Raw genomic sequence first — 19,187 nt, 5'->3', positions numbered from 1 at the left:
CGCAACTTTTTCTTGAAAAAAAACATAAACAAAATTGAATTTTCTATGAACACCTTTGAAAATATTAATTCAAGATTTATTGAATATATAGTGATTAAAATTAAATCATCGAAAATATAGAGATTAAAATTGAACAGACTTCAAAAAATAAGAACTAAAATGTTATTTTAACCTTTTATTATTTCAAGTGGGTTTAAATACGTTTTAATTGATTGTTGACAATCAGAAGTTTTTTTTCTAGTGTAAAAAACTTTGAGTAATTTAAAAGCTATTCCTGAGAGATAAATTAATAATAAAAAATGACTTTCACATGAATGAATACAGACCGAATAGAAAATAAATAAAGGGGAATAAGCCCCAAGGAAAAGATAAATTTAAAATAAAGTTACAATTCCTATTAAAAATCTTGCCTCGTAACAAAAATGAATAAATAAGCGAAAAGCAGCACATGAATCCCCTATTTTGATAAGCCTAAAATATTTCAACAGCTTCCTCAACCTTGGGCTTGCTTTTAGGTCGCCCACACCTTCTAACATCTTTACTTGACAGAAGCTCCAACGCTTTCGCTAAATCGACATTACTCGGCTTCAAATTCTGTCAAAAAAAAACTCAAATTTATTAAGTAATTGTAAGCTACACCCTAAGATCGAAGAAAAGAAAACAATCCATGTGTTCAACTGGTTAATGCATCGATACCAGAACTAAATAAAAGAAGGGATTATTTTCTCTTGTTTTTGTGTTGTCAATGATTAACACATCGTGTTCAAATAACTATCAAGTTTCGAGTTAACCATCCTAAAGAATTTGATAGCAAAATTGAAAATGGGGGGAAACAAAAGAATGACCTTAGGAACGGAAGCTATCGTCCGTCGATGTCTAACTGTGAATCCAGCTCTTGCGATCTTTATTATCACTGGTTGACCATCCTTTGGGTGGTTTCCCTATCAAGAAGTGTTAAACAAGAATGAGTAGAATTGTATTGACAAGGGAAAAAAAAAGTATCATCCGTCCGGAGAATATAAATATACCAAAGTAATTGGGTAGCGTAATAGTTCAACGGCATCCTCGAGAGTAATAGAGTCCACATCCTTTATCTGAAAGAAACAGACCCACTCTTGAAGCAGAACTCGGAAGAAATTAAAAAAGAGCAAAGAAGCAAAGATACATATACAAGACACCGATACGACATAATATGAACACAACGATGCATCATTTCTTAATTCTAGGATACGGACATGGCAAAGACACGTTTATCAAAATACATATCATTTTTATACCAGAAGAAAATTCAAAATACATGTGTCGATGCATTTATATGTTTTTTTTATAAGAAATAAATTTCATTGATGAATAAAATTTACAAAAGAGGCCGAAGCCCGAGCCAATGGAATTACAAAAGAGATCTCCAATTGGTCAAAAGGGAAGAAAAGGTGTATGATTTAAAAGAAGAGCATTTACACCAACTCATAGCATGAAAGATAATGAGTTTAAAAAAAATCAAAAGAGCTTCCCTTGTCATTGAAAAGACGATTGTTCCTCTCTTTCTATGTAATCCACAAGAAAGTACGAATAAGATGCATTCACATGAGCTGCTTGTTTTTTGCAAAATGGTGTCCGTTGAGAGTGTAGGATAAAGCACTATCTGTGTCCTTTGGGAGGGCAATATACCATCCAAATGATGAAAAGATCTCTTTCCAAAATCTCACAGGAAAAATGGCAATGGATAAATAGGTGAGTAGATGATCTAAATCCAGACTTACACATGAGGCAACATTGGGGGAAGAGGTTGTAACTAACTTCCCAGTGGAAAAATCTAATCTTTTTAGGGTAAAAATCTTTCCAAATAGCAAATGTGATCAGTGGCTTCCGAGTCATCTCCCAAAGCATGGGTGAGGGACTTGGTGGAAAAGGAGCAGGTGGAGTCGGGTTGCCAGATCCATGTGTCCTTTGCAATGGAGAGGTGGATACCATTGATGGTGTTCAAAAGGTCAAGCCAATCTTCAATCTCCTCCTCCTTGATGTTTCTCCTATATGTAAGAGACTAATCTTGTCTAGAGTCCCAAAGATCGTGTATAGAAGACCGTCAGTGGTTGGTCAATAAAAACAAACAGGGGTAGATCTCTTTAAGAGGTGTGGCTCTAATCCATCTGTCATGCCAAAAAGAAGTGTTTTTCCCGTTCCCCTTTATAGTAACATTGTCTTTAATAAGGTTCAAGTGTTCCATCATGGCACTCCATGAACCCTTGATGTAATTAGGGAAAAGAGTATTGGGCCATGATTTATTTGTAGTCACCCCATATTTAGCATCCACAATCTGTTTCTATAATGGACCCCATCTTCAGGTAAGTATCTCCAAACCCATTTTGCAAGAACAGCATGATTTTTATCAATCAGTGTTTGTAACCCGAGGCCCCCTTTAATCTGTCTTGGTGACTTTATCCCATCTAGCGGGATGAGATCCACCATTTGATGAGGTACCCTCCCAAAGAAAATTTTTGAATAATTTTTCCATAGTGTTGGCAGGCTTGTATAGGGACAAGTAATAGGTGGGAAGATTGGATAGTGTGGCCGGTAAGAGAGTGAGGCGACCCCCCTTGAAAATCTGTTTATGATTCCATGTATGAAGCCTTTTTTCAATCTTCTCAATAATAGGGCTCCAAAAGGAGATCGATTTTGGTTTATCAAATAATGGAAGACCAAGGTAAGAGCAAGGCCAATGACTCACTCTAGAGCTATACGTCCCAGGTAACTGTTCCAGATCTTCGATAATAGTGATAATTCAGTCTTCTTGTGGTTTATATCAAGACCAGAAGCCTTCTCAAAAGTGTTAACGAGATCGAAGAGATTTTTAAAGGGGTCATCAATATTGTCCCAGAAAAGGATGATGTCATCAGCAAAGAGGAGATGGTGCACCTATAAAGATTTCGGTCCAATGCAGAAGCCTTTAATCTCACCCCTAGAGCTAGCCTCAATCAGCATTCTACTGAAACAATCCATGATGATGACAAATAGGAAAGGTGACAAAGGGTCACCTTGTCCTAAGGACCCTTGAAGCACGGATCTTGCCGCTAGGAGGACCGTTAATCAAAATAGAGAAATTTGCATAAGAGATACAACCCCTAATCCATTTGTGCCTAGTGGTGCCAAAACCTTTGGCCTGTAGAACAAGGTCCAAAAAACCCAGTCAACTTTATCAAAAGCTCAATCTTGACCACAATCCCCTGTTTCTTTTTCCTGGTATAATCTTCAATGATCTCGTTAGCAATCGAAGATGCATCAAGGATCTGTCGACCCTCAACAAATGCGGATTGGTAAGGAGTAATAGTGTGTGGTAATACCCTCTTGAGCCTCTCCGAAAGGACTCTAGCAATGATTTTATATTGGCAAGAGATAAGACTAATGGGTCTAAAGTCACTCACAGATCTAGCATCAACCTTTTTGGGGAAGGCAGATGTATGTTTCATTCAGGCTTGCATTAATAATAACTTTCTTGAAAAAATCTTAGAACATGCTCTTGATGTCTTTCTTAAGGATGTTCCAATATTTTTTAAAGAATTCAGCAGTGAAGCCGTCCGAACCCGGTACTTGTTCGAACCAAGTCCCTAATGGCTGCAAATATTTCCTAATCAGTAAAAGGAAGCTCTAATTCGTTTGCTTGTAGAGGGGTGATAGGGTCCCTTCGTCAATCGGGGGCAGATGTCTATGGCCATCATCTTTCGAGTATAGAGCTTCATGAAAAGAAATAAACTCAATCTCAATCTCACCTTCGGTAAGGAGACTGTTTTCTTCCCTCGATAACACCTCCTTCACAGTATTCTTTCTTTTCTTTGCATTTATATGGCGATGGAAAAAGGAGTTCAAGTCTCCATCTTTTAATGAAATATGCTTACTTTTCTGTCTCCAAGAAATTTCTTCCTTTGGATTAATGGAGAGAATCTGCGCCTTTATCTGTCTCATTTTCTCAATGTCAGATGGGTTGAGCGGGCCAAGCTCTTCCATGGAATCAAGTCCAACAAGATCAAAGAGAAGCTGATTTTTCAAGGTAGTCAAACATCCTAAGAGAGATTTGTTCCATTCCTTGACAATCCCTTTAAAAGCATTCAATTTTTGCATAATACCATGGGCTGGCCATTCTGTCAAAGGGTTATCACTTCACCACTTTTTAATCAGGGAAAGACATGAATAGTGTTCCATCCACATATTCTCAAATCGAAATGGTGAGGGCCCCATTTAATAGAACCCAACTGCAGTAAGATTGGGAAGTGGCCGGGTATAGGCCTGTCAAGTCTTCTCACAGTGACTTCTTTGAATTTTGTCAAAATGGGATCCATAACAAGAAACCTGTCAATAAGGGTCAAAGTGGGGATGTCCCTACTGATAGACCATGTATAGAGGCCGTTGTTGAGAGGCAGATCGGTAAGGTTTGTGCAGTCAATGAAAGAGTTAAAACTGTCTCATGTCGTTGGTGATTAGTCCAACCCAAGATTTTTCATGTCTCCAACGAGAGACATTAAAATCACCCCCCTAAAATCCAAGCATTCATGCACAAGGACAATAAATCCTCCAGCTCCTGCCAAAAAGAAGGCCTGCCCCTATAACAACAAGGTCTGTAGACCCGTCAACCAAAAACTAAAACCATAAGCAATAGAAATGAGAATGGATAAAGTATATTAACCTTTGGTGATATCCGAGATAGAGAGAGTTGAATCACTCCACAAAATGAGAATACCACCCGATGATCCGCTTGCTTTCAGAGAGGTCCATCCAATATTGCGTGAGATCCATATGATTGGATAAGCAAATGGCCAAAAGAAGTCATTTTAGTCTCTTGGAGGATAATAACAGTCAGATTATATTTCACGATTTCCCTTTTAATGAGAGCTCGTTTTTCCCATTCATTAAGGCCCCGGATAATTCCCTAAAGAATTGCTTCTGTTTTTTGGCCATTTTATGATTTTTCTTTGCTGCAGGCATTGCCATGATACAAAGCCTTTTATTAAAAAAGCCAAAGGGAGGAGGAATTTCAAGTAGTGACTCAGATCCTCCGTGGTGTCTTCTATGTCAGTATCCATGATAGAGATCGCTCCATGGTCAGAGGAGAAGTGTACATTGTTTCCATCAGCAATTGTCCAACAATAGTGTCCTATATCAGATTAAGCGATGATGGAGGGGAGAAAGGGGGGCAATGGTGAGGGGAATGGGGCTAGAGAGGTAGCCGTTTGTGTTGGTATCCTCTAATGGCAGTGGATTTGTGGAAAATTTGTTTCCCAATACAAAGATCGTTTGGTTTTCTTTGATGGTGATGGATCGGGTAATCAGGGCAGAAATAGTGGTCGATGGATCGGGTAAGATAGATGGGTCGGGTAAGGTGGATGGGTCAAGTAACAGAGGGCTGGGTGATTTTGGTTGGGATGACCAGGTGGGCTTTGTGGACTGGATGGGCTTTTTGGATCAAGATGTTTTGGGCATTTGGGCTTTTGGGTCTTTGGCCTAATGTGAGGAAAGGTCGAAGGGTCAGAGATTGGTTCTGTATGAGTTAAAGGGTTTTTAGGAGAAATGGGTTGGGCCCATGTTGTTACGGGAGGATGGGCTTGGATCAATAAGAAGAGGGATCGGGTCCGGTTCAGTAAATAGAGGTAAGGGTGGAGTAAGGGGTCGACGTGTAGGGTGTATAGGTGGAAAAGGAAGAGGAATAGGGCCATGTGATGTCGGAGCCGGCGGAGCAAAGGGAACAGCAGTCAAACAGACTGAAATTCTCAAGGGCGATGTCCTTGTGTTTGAGGGCTCGTGGGCCCCATCATCGAGGAAAGGACCGAGGATGCCTTTCTGTTTAGGAGCACCATGATCAGTACTGGTGTTCTCCGGTGGTATGCCACCTGTATTCTGGCCATGTATCCAATGTGGTTTTCAGCCACAAAGAAGGGATCAATCTATACAGAAATCCAATCTAGAAACGGTCTTCCTTGATGTCTCAATGAAGCCTCCACATTGGTCACCAATGGTTTTTAAGGTATCCTCGTCCCATCTATTGAGCGGGAGATTTCGGATTTTGATCCAACCCCCATAAGAAGGGATCATCTGTTTCTGAAAGGCGGTGGTTAGGTTCCATCAATCGATTTTCAGGAGGAAAGGGGCTAACCTTGTACCAATCTTTTATCATGAAAAGAGTATCAACCTGATCATTTTCACACCGCAAGAGTGCACGATCAGCTAAGAAAGGGTTAACGATGCAAAAATAGTTGTGTTGTTGTAGTGCCCTAACCAATCATCATGGAATGATAATCTGTAGACAATAACCAAGGTGTCTAGCTTAGTTCGCGTGTGTGTGGTTGTAACCTTTATGGTAGGGGCTTCTTTCGTTGTCACTCTGTCAAAAGGTTGGCCCTTACCAAGAACATCTTTGTAGGTTGTGGTTTCTTTATGGTGTAGTGTAAGGGTTTGGTGGGTTGGGGCAATCAGTGAGGAGAGCTAAGGAACCGAGCCAACCTTTTCTGTCTTCTCCCACATGAATCAAAAGCTTATTTAATCCCCCGTTATTGTCTAGCTTTGCGATTTCGACGACTCCTCCTTGGGGTTTGTAGTTTTCTCTACCCAAATCGTTTGATCTTCATGTCTAGTTTCTCTGAAGAATCGTTGGTTTAGTGGGGCATGTTGTAGAGCTCTAAAACAATTTATCAATTAGTGAACGATGGGTTGTTTTGCGGAGATGAAAAAAGAGCAATTTTTTGTAGTCTCAGTGATTTTGGTACGAACGGGTCCATTTCGGTGGTCTATGGAGAATGTTTTCTTCTCTATCTGATATGAAGAAGGGTTTGCGGCCGACATGGTGAAAGTTTCTTGGTGTTCATGACCACTAGGAGCGGATGGGTGGGTGGGTAGGTTGCAAGGACGACAAGGTGGGAGAGAGATGCATTTATATGCTTAAAAAAAATTTAAAAATAGTTTGACAAAATTTATTTTTCATGCAAAATTTATCATTATAGCCACATGTATCTTTTTAGTCTACACCACAAGTGTTCTATGCATGTCTAACACATTTGACACTAACAAGTGTCTCGACATGTGTCCAACAAGTGTTGGAATGTCCCATGTGTCGAACACAGACACGCTAGGCAAACTTAAGTTTCCATGCTTCTTAGAAGAAGAATTACAAAAACTTTTATCATGTAGACAAACCCTTACTTCCAGGAAATGATAAACCCTGCCAGGATTTTGAAAACTTGAAGGAAGTGAAAATTGTCTTCTTTTTTCCCCCTCTCTTCGTTACATGTTTGGCAATTGATATGATTTTTTCTTATCGAGAATGGAAGAACATAAGTATCTAAAGTTAAAATTCGATGCATCAATATCAAAAGAGCTTGGTTCTTCAATTGACACATGTAGGGCCCGTTTGGATTGACTTAAGAAAATGGTGTTTTTAAAAAAAACTCATTTTTATTTAAACACTTTTGATAAAAACGGATTAAAATACACTTGAAAAGCTATTTTGAGTGGTTGCTAAACACTCCAATTTTTTCTAAAATGACATTTTCTAAATTAAACACTTGAAAATGTATTCCAAACACACACATAATCAAACAAGTTTTATATAGAGAAAAAGATCAACTAACACAAAATTGAAAGCATATATAATCATTTTGTGTAATGAACAGACAACCAATCCCATTAATTCACATACATTAACCAAGAAAAAAAATTGCTTCCTTTAATGTGAAAGAATAAGTGAATTTCGTATGCAAATTGTGGCAGACAAAGAACTCCTCCTAAGAATTTTAAGCAATGCAAAAGATTTAAAGGTTCTATAGGGATACAAGAATATATGAAAATAAATTTCACGATTAAAAAACTGGATGAGTTGTTTTATTTAAAGGAACTTCTTTCTCTGTTTCTGACGTGTCTAAACCTAACAACTAATATATAGAGTGGAAGCCAAAAAGATTAAACAAGGTAAGATGCTGACACACTCCGGAAAAAAAGACAAAAAGGTCAAATTCAAAATTATAAAAGAAATAGTGATTTCCGTTTCAATTTTAAACAAAGAGGTCTCAAACGAGAAAGAGAAAAACAAAATAAACTTACTTCAGAAGAAATTGCATGAAGTAAACTATGTTTCAGATAATCCAGAACAAAGTATTTCTTATATATATGCGTCAACAGAAGAAAATAAAGAAAAGGAAAAAAGACGGGGGGGGGGAGGGAGAACCTCATACCTGGGAAACAGAGGCTCTTTTGGGCAAGTACCCTTTCGTGTCCTCACCAAGTTGTACATAAGACCCATATGGACCACTCTTCAAAATAACCTGAAAGGAAATATTCTTATAATTAACAAAATCATATAGAATGAACAAATGTGTGAAAAAATATATCAGCAGTAAGCGCAACCTTTTCATTAGAAACTGGATGAAGACCAAGCAACTTTGGCTCTTCCACACTGTTGTTATTTTGAGGAGTAACTTCTTCATCCTCACCATATATTGTTTTTGCAATATATCTAATGACAACAAGAAAGTTAAGTACCATTCAGTATGTTTATAAGGAATGTATTGCTTGGATGAACTTTGTAGGACGTGGCAAAAGCAACAAATTCTCTACTTGATGCCCGAATGGTAGAGCGGAGAGAAGACTAGGAAAATTTAAGCCGTCCAGACTAAAGTGAGGTATTCTTTTTTAAACTCACTTGCATCTTGGGTGTTGATCACAACCTATGAAATAGCCTGCCCCAAACCGACTAACTTTGAAGATCAGAGCGCCCTCCAGACAACTGAAATAAAAATAACTAAAAGTTAGCATCATACTTACAAGAGACAAGTTTTAATATGCAAGATAGAAGTACGCAATTTGTTTGACCTTTTCGAGAACATTTCTGCATTCTTAACTAACTTTTTGAGAAACCAAGACATTTTATTAGATAGATGAAATGTGGAGAAAAACCAAACCCTGCAGCTAAATTCTTAGAAACGAAATGCTTATCGACCACTATTCTTCATTTTTGATAGGAAACAGAACCATATAATTGATAGCAGATAAATTCTTATCAATGAAATGGTTTTGACTAAGGTCCTATCAAGAGATAATTACATGAAACTAGTCCAATACTCTAGAATAGTAGACAAACTATTCTTCATGGATTAGTTTCTCGTTGGAAATTACATGGCCCTATCGCTCCAATGTTGCCCCATGTGCAAGTCTGGATATGAATCATCCAGTCACCTATTCATCCATTGTCATTTTGCCGAGAGATTTTAGAAAGAGATCTTTTCGTCATTTGGATGGCATTCTGCCCCCCAAAAGGACATTGAAAATGCTTTATCCTATACTCTCAACGAACACCCCTTTGCCAAAAAAAAAAGCTCATCTGGATGCATCTAATCCGTATTTTTTTATGGATCACTTGGAAAGAGAGGAACTATCATCTTTTCAATGACAAAGGCAACTCTTCTGTTTGTTTTTTATAACTCATTATCTTTCATGCTATGAGTTGGTGTAAATGTTCTTCTTCATTTAAACTATACACTCTTTCTTCCCTTTTGACCAATTGTAGATCTCTTTTGTAACTCCTTTGGAAATCTTTTGACCAATCGGCTTTGGCATTCTTTTGTAAATTTCATACATCTATGAAATTTGTTCCTTATCAAAAAAAAGTTTCTAGTTGGAAATCTTTGAGTTCTGTTTAAGAAATTATATATATATGTATGTATGTATATATATATAGTAATTGCTATTTTTATTGTCTTTTACAGTTTTATTTCACTCCTCTGTGGAGCTTGTATCGAGCATTAGTCTCTCTATCCATTATTTCCATGAAAAGTTGAGAAGACTAGTGGAAAAATGCTCTCTTCTCTCTCTTCCCTTCTCTCCCCATTTCTCCCTCTCCGACCATAGCTCTGGCATCTTTCTTCCTTCTCCAATCAGCATCCACCTCTTTCCCTCTCTCTATCCAACAACTCCAGCCACCAGCATCCACCTCCTTTCCCATCAACCTATCGTCCCCCAAACCCGAAACCCCAAATATTTTGACCATGGAAGTAAAGAGTTGCAAGGTGAACAACTTGTTTTCTGTACACGGCGAGAATCTGGCAAATATATTGTGGAAGACGTTGTAGGGAAACAACTCGTCCTCACAAAATCGCAAATTTTTTGGTTCGTGGAAAATATATCAAATTTGATCAAAAGCTCTCTATCTAGTTTTTTCCTCAAAAATGCAAGGGATGGAAGCAGGGCAACAAACTTACCCAAGTTACACATCTCTTCGGGTTGGATTATGAGATCTGTAGTTTGGCTATCTTTAAGAGGCACACAATTTTTACATATTCCTGCGGACGTCTCAACACAAGGATGGCAGGCTTTTGCTGAAATGCTCAAAAATTCACTAAAGATGAAGGAATCACCAGAAATTCGATACTCTGTTCCACTGCAGCAAAAAAAAAAAGCTTGGAGGAAGACGTCAAATTCAGCACCCAATTCGCCCCCGTTTTGGCACCCGATAAATAGAGCAAACCTTCCTATTGGATTCGGAAAAACTACGACGTTTTTAAGGCAGATTTGAACAACCTCTGGATTGTTTCACGACTATTTGAATTTTATGGATGGGGGCCAAAAATAGCTCACACACTGAAGTTATAATTTGATACAAACGTCATTATCAACCCTCTGCCTACAGAAAATGCTCTAATCAAATTGGAGTAAGGTAATTTGGAAGAAATAATAGATTATCCAGGGAAATAGCAAGAATGTGGTCAGTTTCATTTGAAATTTGAAAAATGAAACAAACAAGTGCATGGTCGACCAAATGTCGTAAAGGGATATAGAGGATGGATCTCAATTAGAAATCTACCATTAGATTACTGGAGCAGGCAAACGTTTGAAGCTATTGGGGCCTACTTTGGCGGATTAGAATCTATTACACTCGAAACTTTGAATTTTATTAATGTTACTGAAGTAAAAATTCAAGTTAAACGAAAGTTACGTGGTTTTATATCATAGAAATTACAGAGGAGAACATAGGTAGCATTTTCTTGAATTATGGAGATATAGAGTTCTTAAACCCCCCTAATGAAGTCAAAGGAGCACTGCTTGTTAAAGACTTTTCCAACCCAATTGACTTAGTACGGTTAAACAAGCTTTGAAAGATGAAGATATAGATTTCTCTGGTTTGAATCAAGAATGGGCCTTTCGTGCTACTCCCAGTAACCCCCCACAACTTCTCAAGGAACCCTTTTGCATCTTACTCGAAGAAAAATCGGAGGAATGATCTGATATAGAGTTCTCCGGGGAGATCGCCGGAGTGTGGTCGCAGGAAATCTCCGGCACTTGTTTCCCAACCACAGGCGGAAGTTCATCTCAACAAAAGCCCAATCCAGTAAGGTGTGAACAAAGATAACGTCTTAATGAGGAGAGAGAATTCGACTGTGCCTCAAAAATCAGATGGAAATCCGAGGGACAATGCTGGCAAAGGCGCGGAAAGGTATTTTCAAAATTTGTCCGTTGATTGCTATTCGAAGGAAGTTCAAACGTCTAAGATTGTTGAAAACACAACTGTTTCTATCGATTACCACTCCCCAATCAATGAAACCATGCCCAAAGCTGTCTCAAAGCCAACACAGAGTGATATTTCTAATTCTGAAGTTGCCAACTCCGCAGTAAGGTCATGAAAGTTAGTGATTACAGTAGAATCCTCTCTCAGGGACAGAAAGAAATTGATAAGTTCCAACAGAAGAAAAGTCTCTCTCCGATGAATCTAAAAACAAAAAGCAGCACGAACAAACCATCCTCAGATTGAAAAAAAACTTGCAAATTGGCCGAAGCCATTTCCTAAACACTTTGCTAAGAAGATGACCTTTTTTAATTCATGGACATCAATTACAAACTCGAATCTTCTCGAAGAATGTTGTGTTAAAATTTAGATCCCCGACATATTCCTAAACAAGTTAGAAAATTCTAATTTACAACAGTGCTCTTTTACTCTCTCCGATCTTAAACTACCTAGCTCAGATTTATCTTTCGTGCGAGGTACTCCAAGTCAAGGCAGAGGCAGCAAGATTCTGATGAAGATTCAATTGTAAGTGTGAGCAGTGAAGAGATTGAGAATACGGAGGCAGAAGAAACACGAGAAATCTATTGATTTGGATGAATATGGCAAGGAGATGGATCAATTGAGGAAGCTCCCACAGTGGATAAATCTGAATTCTTCTCATTCCCTCCCCTCAACAAGAGGGACATTCCCCAAAATTTGCATTCCCTATTAGAAGACTGTGAAATCACTCTTGGATGATCAAGATTGTTAGTGGAAGACAATTGAGATTGAATATTCTGTTAAGATAGTAGTTTGACTTCGATGAAGATGGCCTCATGGAATATAAGAGGACTTGAAGACAAGACAAAAAGAGCGACACTTAAAAGATTTTTTAAGAAACTAAATCCGGACCTAGTGTCAATTCAAGAAACAAAGAGAGATAAGTTTGATTGAGTGTTCATCAAAAGCTTATGGAGCTCAAAGGATGTTGGATGGTATTATATTGAAGCGATGGGAATCAAGAGGTATTTTAACCATGTGGGACGAAGGAAAGATCTCAGTGATAGAGGTCATCAAAAAGGAAATGTCCTTATCAGTCAAATGCTTGTCTATTTTCAAAAAAGTGTGTTAGATAACAAATGTTTATGGCCCAACAGATTATAGAGAAAGAAGCAGGTTATTGTCGAAATTGCCTTCTTCTGCTAATCACTATGTAGAGCCATGGTGCATTGAGGGAGATTTCAATATGACCCGTTGTGTTCAAGAGAGATTCCCTATAGGAAGAATGACAAGAGGAATGAGAAAATTCAATAAGTTCATTGGAGATACTACTAACTTGCTGGAAAGCCCCATTTCTAATGGAAGATTCACATGGTCAAGAAAAGAATCGATAGTTTCATGATCACTTATTGATCAATTCTTCATATCAAACAATTGGGAGGAGGTTTTCAACAATTCAAGAGTTAGGCAAGCTAGACTTCTATCCGATCATTTCCCCTTATTGTTTGAAGCCGGAGCATTCGAATGGGGTCCAGCCCCTTTCAAGTCTGCAACAGTTGGTTGAATGTCAAAGAATGTTGGTCATTTGATTGAAAGAAATTGGTGGTCGACTGCCAGCAAGGATGGGCCGGTTATGCTATTTCTTTAAGAAACCTGAAAACTTCCTTAAAAAATGGCACTCCGAATCTGAGAAAAGTAGGAGTAAGGAAGAGTTTTTGCTAAAAGAATAGAAAGAAGAGAAATTGTTGCTGAAAACATAGATCTTGATGAGCTGGAACAAAGCATCAGAATAGCACTAAAGACAGAATTAATATCCCTCTACCAAATGGATGAAAGAAACCTCCTACAAAAAAGCAAGCTGAATTGGTTAAATTAAATTTGGGCTATGAAAACAAAACGTTCTTTCACCGGTTTTTAGCAGCAAAAAAGAGGAAAATTTTGATCTCGGAATTGATCAATGACCAGGGCATCCTAACCAAATCATTTAGAGAAATTGAAGACCTTATTTTAGGCTTCTATACATCCCTCTACTCGGCTGATGGATTAAGGTCGATTCCTATTAACCTACAATGGGCAAAAGTGTCTAGGAAGCAAAACAGTCAGCTCGTGGACAATCAGAAATTAGAAGAGCAGTGAAGGCATTGGGGAAGAATAAAGCCCCTGGTCCGGACGGATATACTTTAGAGTTCATCCTTAAATTCTGGGATTTATTAAATGATAGCTTCATGAAGCTGGTTGAGGAATTTTATGGCAATGGAAAGATTAATTCTTGTGTTAAAGAGAATTTTATTTGTTTAATTCAGAAAAAGGTGGATGTAGTGAGGTTAAAGACTTTAGGCCCATTAGCTTAACTACACTTACAAGATAGTAGCAAAAGTCCTCTCCGAAAGAATCAAAGTAATTATGCCAAGCATAATAGCCCCTTCAAAAAGTGTGTTTATTGAAGGAAGGCAAATTCTTGATCCTATCCTCATTGCCAACGAAGCCGTGGAAGAGTATAGATCCAAGAAGAAAAAAGGTTGGGTTGTAAAGCTTGATTTAGAAAAAGCATTTGATAATGGGTTGTGTTTCTACTCCAAAGTTCTCTATCTTTATAAAGGGAAGACCTAGGTAGAATTAAGGCTACAAGAGACATTAAGCAGGAAACCCACTTTCTCTTTTTCTATTCCTCTTGGTCAGTGAGGTTCTAAGTTCGTTGATTGCAAGGCTGCACAAAAAAGGGAAATATGAAGGCTTTCTTGTGGGAAAAGATAAGGTGCATATCTCCACTCTTCAATTTGTTGACGATACCTTGTTATTCTGCAAATATGATGATGAGATGATCGAAAATCTAAGAAAAGCTATTGAAATCTTCTAATGGTGTTCCGACCAAAAGGTAAATTGGGAAAGATCTGCAAGTGGGATCAATATAGAGGACAATAAGCTGAATTCAGTAGCTGCACAACTTAATTGTAAAGTGGAGCATCTACCTTTGATGTACCTTGGCTTACCGTTGGGAGGATACCCCAAAAAAAGTGTCAGTTTGGCAACCGGTCATTGACAAATTGCAAGGAAAGCTAGATAAATGGAGAAGGTTTAACTTATCTAGAGGAGAGAGGGCCACACTGTGTAAGTCCGTTCTCTCAAATTTACCCACTTACTATATGTCTTTATTTATGTTGCCAGAAAAAGTGATCATCATATTGGAGAGAATCATGAAGTTCTTTTGGGAGGGCCACAAAGGAGGGAAGATCAATCACTTAGTAAAATGGTCGTTCATTACTAAGGCTCAAGGCTCGGCTTTGGTGGCTTAAGAGCAAGAAATTTGGCTCTCCTAGCCAAATAGGGGTGGGTGGCATCTAATAAATAATGAAAATTCCCTTTGGAGCCAAGTAGTAAAGAGTATTCATGGGAGGGACATGTTCAATTGGCACACTTCTGGAAAAGTAAGCTTCAGCCTTCGTAGTCCATGGATAGGTATCTCAAGATCTTGGCTAAAGGTAGAAGCATTGGCGGTTTACAAGCTTGGAATGGGAGCAGAATGCATTCTGGATTGATTCTTGGCTAGATAATATTCCATTAAAGGTCAGTTTCCCGAATCTATTCAGAATAGCACTTAAGCCCAATGGTTCAGTCATAGAGCATTGGGATTCCTCCACCTCCTCATGGTCCATCGAATTCCATAGATTTTTAAAAGAGGAAGAGATTATTGACTTTCAGAACTTGTTGAGCATCATTTCTAAGATTCTAGTGCGGGATGCCCTTGACAAGTGCTCATGGTTGCTTGAATCTAATGGATCTTTCTTGGTCAAATCTCTTGTTACACATCCATCATTGGCCTCCCTCCAGATAAGCATTTAAAGAAAGCTTTATGGACATCCAAGAGCCCTCGAAGGGTAATATAATGATTTGGATCATGCTTTTTGGGCTTCTTAATTGTTCCTCGGTTATGCAAAAGAAAATGCCTACACAATGTCTAGCTCCTAATATGTGTGCCCTTTGCAAAGCTGATTGAGAGGATTTGCAGCACCTCTTCTTTGACTTTTGGTATGTTAGAAATTGCTGGCAGAAACTTTTTTTTTTTTTTGCTTCAACACTAGTTGGGTGTTTGGAGAAGTTTTTAAAGAAAATGTGTTACAAGTACTCGTGAGGCCAAAATTTAAACCGACACCAAATCTCCTTTGGATTAATGTTGTTAAGGCTTTGCTTACAGATTTATGGTTTGAAAGAAATCAAACGGGTTTTCCACAATAAAGAGACTCCTTGGTTTTCTCGCTTCGAGACGACTAAACTGAATGCTTCCTCATGGTGTTCTCTATCAAAGGCCTTTGCAGATGATTCAATTCAAGATATATGTATCAATTGGAGAGCCTTCATGAACCCGGACCTCTAAGATGCCACCCCTACTTATATGCCATTCTTCTACCATGCACACTCTTTTTTTAGAGTTGATCTTTGAGTTTCTTGTTCCCTTTTGGGTGTTTGTATCAAATTATTTTGCTTGTTTTGCTGCTTGTAGCACTTTGTATTAGATGGACCCTCAGTGTTTGGGCCTTGTTTTGTTTCCCAGGTGTATTTTTTGCTCATATTGTTCTCCTCATATGTGATGAGGATGCTATGGGGTGTCAACCTAGTTGAGATACCTGGGTGCACCTCATGATCCGTTTTGTTCTGCTAATATCTTGATGTAATTTGAGCATTAATCTCATTTCATTATCTTAATAAAGAGGCTTGTTTCTTGTTTCAAAAAAAAAAAAAAAATCAGATTTTCATCCTTCTTCGGTTGATAAGGAGGGAGCCAAACTTTCATTGAGAACCATGAAAGAAAACAATAGAGCAACAAAAGAAGGCCAACACCAAATAGATGAGTCGACAAATGATGATTATGGTATGCCAATGTTCTAATACTTGTTCAGAACTTTCTGTTTTCCGATGTCTGGCATGGGCCCGTGGCAATCATCTCATATACTAATCAGCCCACTTTGACAAAACAATTGACAGTGTTCAGTACTCTGGAGGCCTAAAATTCTTTGAGATTTAAGTGACTGTTTAATCTGCCTTCCATACTTTTCTGCACAAGACATTTGTTCGTACAACGAAAGCAAAAGCAAAGTACTTTGCTTTATATGGGCATCAAGATCATGTTCAATTCTTTACAACAGGATGGCGTAGTACATTTCTCGTCTTAAGCCTCCTGATTCCCTATTCTTCCTGAATGAACAGGAAATTTTTCCTTCAACAAAATAGTCCCTTTTTCTACATCATAGTTTTCTCTTTTCAAAGAGACCAAAACCAGGTGATAAAATGGATGAACAATAGCCAAAACACATACCTTGGACATGTTCTGCAATTATCAGGAAGAAATGAAAATAAGAAGTCCCCATATTTCTTCTCCAACATCTTTTCCACCTGAAATATCAGACAGCTGAAGTATTACAACTGTTTTCTTCTTCTTCTCTCTCTCTTTTTCTTTCTTGGTGATGGAGGGAGACTTTTAATTATAATACACCATTTGTTGTATCCACCTCTTAAACAAAAAGGTGTTTCACCTGATGAATATGAACATTATTAGCACGTTCACAATATGAGCTGAACCGGGTCCAATATTCTTTTAGGAGGCCTTTCCATTCAGTTAAACCAGCGGAGACGTTATCAAGCTGAAGAAAAAAAAGTAGATATGGTTATTAAAGTAGAACATTTGTTAAAATGTAAGACTTCCCGTAAAGGTAATGTCGTAATGAGGTATTCTGTGCTCAAATAATACACGACTTCCGTAAATGTCAACCATACCCAATATACAAAATTACAAATTGTGAGCTACTAAAGTTTAGGCAGAACACAGGAAGTGTGTGATTGTGATCCCATAAGTGGCAGTAGCGGGTAGAAAAACTTCAATAACAATTGACTCACCTCAGTTTCCATGTCTGCAGTAAAACTATAATCAGTGACCTCAGAGAAATGATGACAAAGAAATGCCGACACCTTAAATTAAAAAGATAGAAAGGAAAATTAGAATTATAATAGGACTCATCAAAATTTGTACATTATAGCCCCGTTTGATAATCATTTGGCTTTTTGTTTTTGGTTTTGAAATTAAGCCTATTTCATCCACAATTCTTACAATGATTTGCATCTTTCTTAAGTACAATGGTTGAATTCTTAGCCAAGTTCCAAAAACAAAAACAACTTTTTCAAAGTTATTTTTTTTAATTCTCAAAATTTGGCTTTGTTTTTTAAACCATCGGTGAAAAGTAGATAACAAATGAAGAAATTTGGAGGTGGAAGTAGTGTCTATAGGTTTAATTTTCAAAAGTAAAAACAAAACGGTTACCAAATGGGGCCTATAAAAGCAATTTGCAATGGCACAGTACAATTGTTTTTGGACTACATACAGATATTCAGATAATTACAAAAAATCTGTTTATCGAAAACCCAAACCTTGCCATCTCTTACATGGTAAAAAGAGGAAACCCCCAGGTAAGAGATTACAAAGGTTTCTCCGATTGGAGAAGGATGAGTAGGCTTGTGGGTTGGCGGGGGAGGGGGGGGTTGGATTTACACCAAGTCCCAAGGTAACAAAAATCTGTGAAAGGAGGCAAATATTGAATAAACACTATCACCAGGGAAACCAACAAAAACAAAGTGCTTAAGATAGTGATTAGAAAAAAAAAAGTATTAACGAAGAAAATATTAAGGTAGACCTTTAAATCAATATTACTTAGTATTCTGATTTCAATATTTGAAGGAAAAAAATTATACACAATGGAAACTTGTAAATTTTGTCCAAATTAATAGATCAAAAATTTTCTTTTGTATAACTTTTTTTTATTTAAAAAAAAAAAAGACACAACTTCGATGTAATTTGCTTTATAAATTCATGCATTAAGTTAGTAAATTTTAAAGAAATAATTTGATCATTTATAAAAAGTACAGAGATAGATACAATTTTTTCTTTTAAAAGCAAAGCTACCTAAGATAAGTCAACTTCAGTGGCTTACTTTTGTAATACAACACCCAACTGATGGGCACAATAAATTCTTTTGTAATTATATTCTTTTTCTTTTTGGCTCTCATGTACTAATCGTGTACACCATAATAAAAGAAAAACCACCAAAGTTGACTCACCTTTTTTTCATAAACCAAAAAACGGAATTAATAATAGCACAAAGCAACTTATGATTTTTTTTGTTTTTTATGAGAAACAGAAATTCCAACATCTCACATAAAATATGAAGATACAAAAAAAATGGAAGCCCAAGTGCCAATAGAATTACAAAAACACTTCCAATGAGATATGAGAGGAAATGAGAACTATGGAAATAAGGGAGAATTTATGCCAAGGGAGCAACGTAAGATAAGTGTCAAAAAAAGAAAGAAACTAGTGTCCTTGTCACAAAAGAAAACATATAAGGTATATCTTAAAATTAAGATGTTGATTTTTATAAACAGAGATATGTATGAATATAACAAAAGGATGACATATAAGGTATATGAATATGTCATGGACAATGTTGTTGACAGAATATTGACATTTTCAAGAAAAAATATCACACCCCATTTATTCATACCCATAACTTGGATTTATGAATCCGTCGACATATACATTGCTCGTCATAATTCCATTCACAGTAAAGTTGAATACCTTTAAAGCCATAGATTCATTATAATCTACACGATGACCTTTGCTGAGACTAAG

General features: G+C 37.5%; 1 protein-coding gene across 2 annotated transcripts in view; it reads right to left on the bottom strand.

Moving 5' to 3' along the window:
- Nucleotides 1–257: 257 nt before the first annotated feature.
- Nucleotides 258–19,187, bottom strand: part of LOC120085817 (DNA topoisomerase 1) — a 30,778-nt gene continuing 11,848 nt past the window's right edge. Inside the window, exons 14-22 of one of the 2 annotated variants that reach the window (XM_039042025.1) lie at nucleotides 17,402–17,473; nucleotides 17,041–17,148; nucleotides 16,824–16,900; nucleotides 8,678–8,761; nucleotides 8,383–8,491; nucleotides 8,211–8,300; nucleotides 1,029–1,094; nucleotides 846–941; nucleotides 258–594 (exon numbers count right to left, since the gene is read on the bottom strand). In XM_039042025.1, coding sequence (XP_038897953.1) covers nucleotides 472–594; nucleotides 846–941; nucleotides 1,029–1,094; nucleotides 8,211–8,300; nucleotides 8,383–8,491; nucleotides 8,678–8,761; nucleotides 16,824–16,900; nucleotides 17,041–17,148; nucleotides 17,402–17,473 — 825 coding nt within the window. In that variant the 3' untranslated portion in view covers nucleotides 258–471. Of the gene's footprint in view, nucleotides 595–845; nucleotides 942–1,028; nucleotides 1,095–8,210; nucleotides 8,301–8,382; nucleotides 8,492–8,677; nucleotides 8,762–16,823; nucleotides 16,901–17,040; nucleotides 17,149–17,401; nucleotides 17,474–17,760; nucleotides 18,075–19,187 lie in introns of those variants that run through there. The other variant, XM_039042026.1, reaches the window with a different exon arrangement.

The sequence above is a fragment of the Benincasa hispida genome, chromosome 9 (genome assembly GCF_009727055.1).
Source record: "Benincasa hispida cultivar B227 chromosome 9, ASM972705v1, whole genome shotgun sequence".
NCBI lineage: Eukaryota > Viridiplantae > Streptophyta > Magnoliopsida > Cucurbitales > Cucurbitaceae > Benincasa > Benincasa hispida.
Note: the sequence above shows the minus strand (reverse complement) of the source record. Positions and strands in the feature narration are given on the sequence as shown.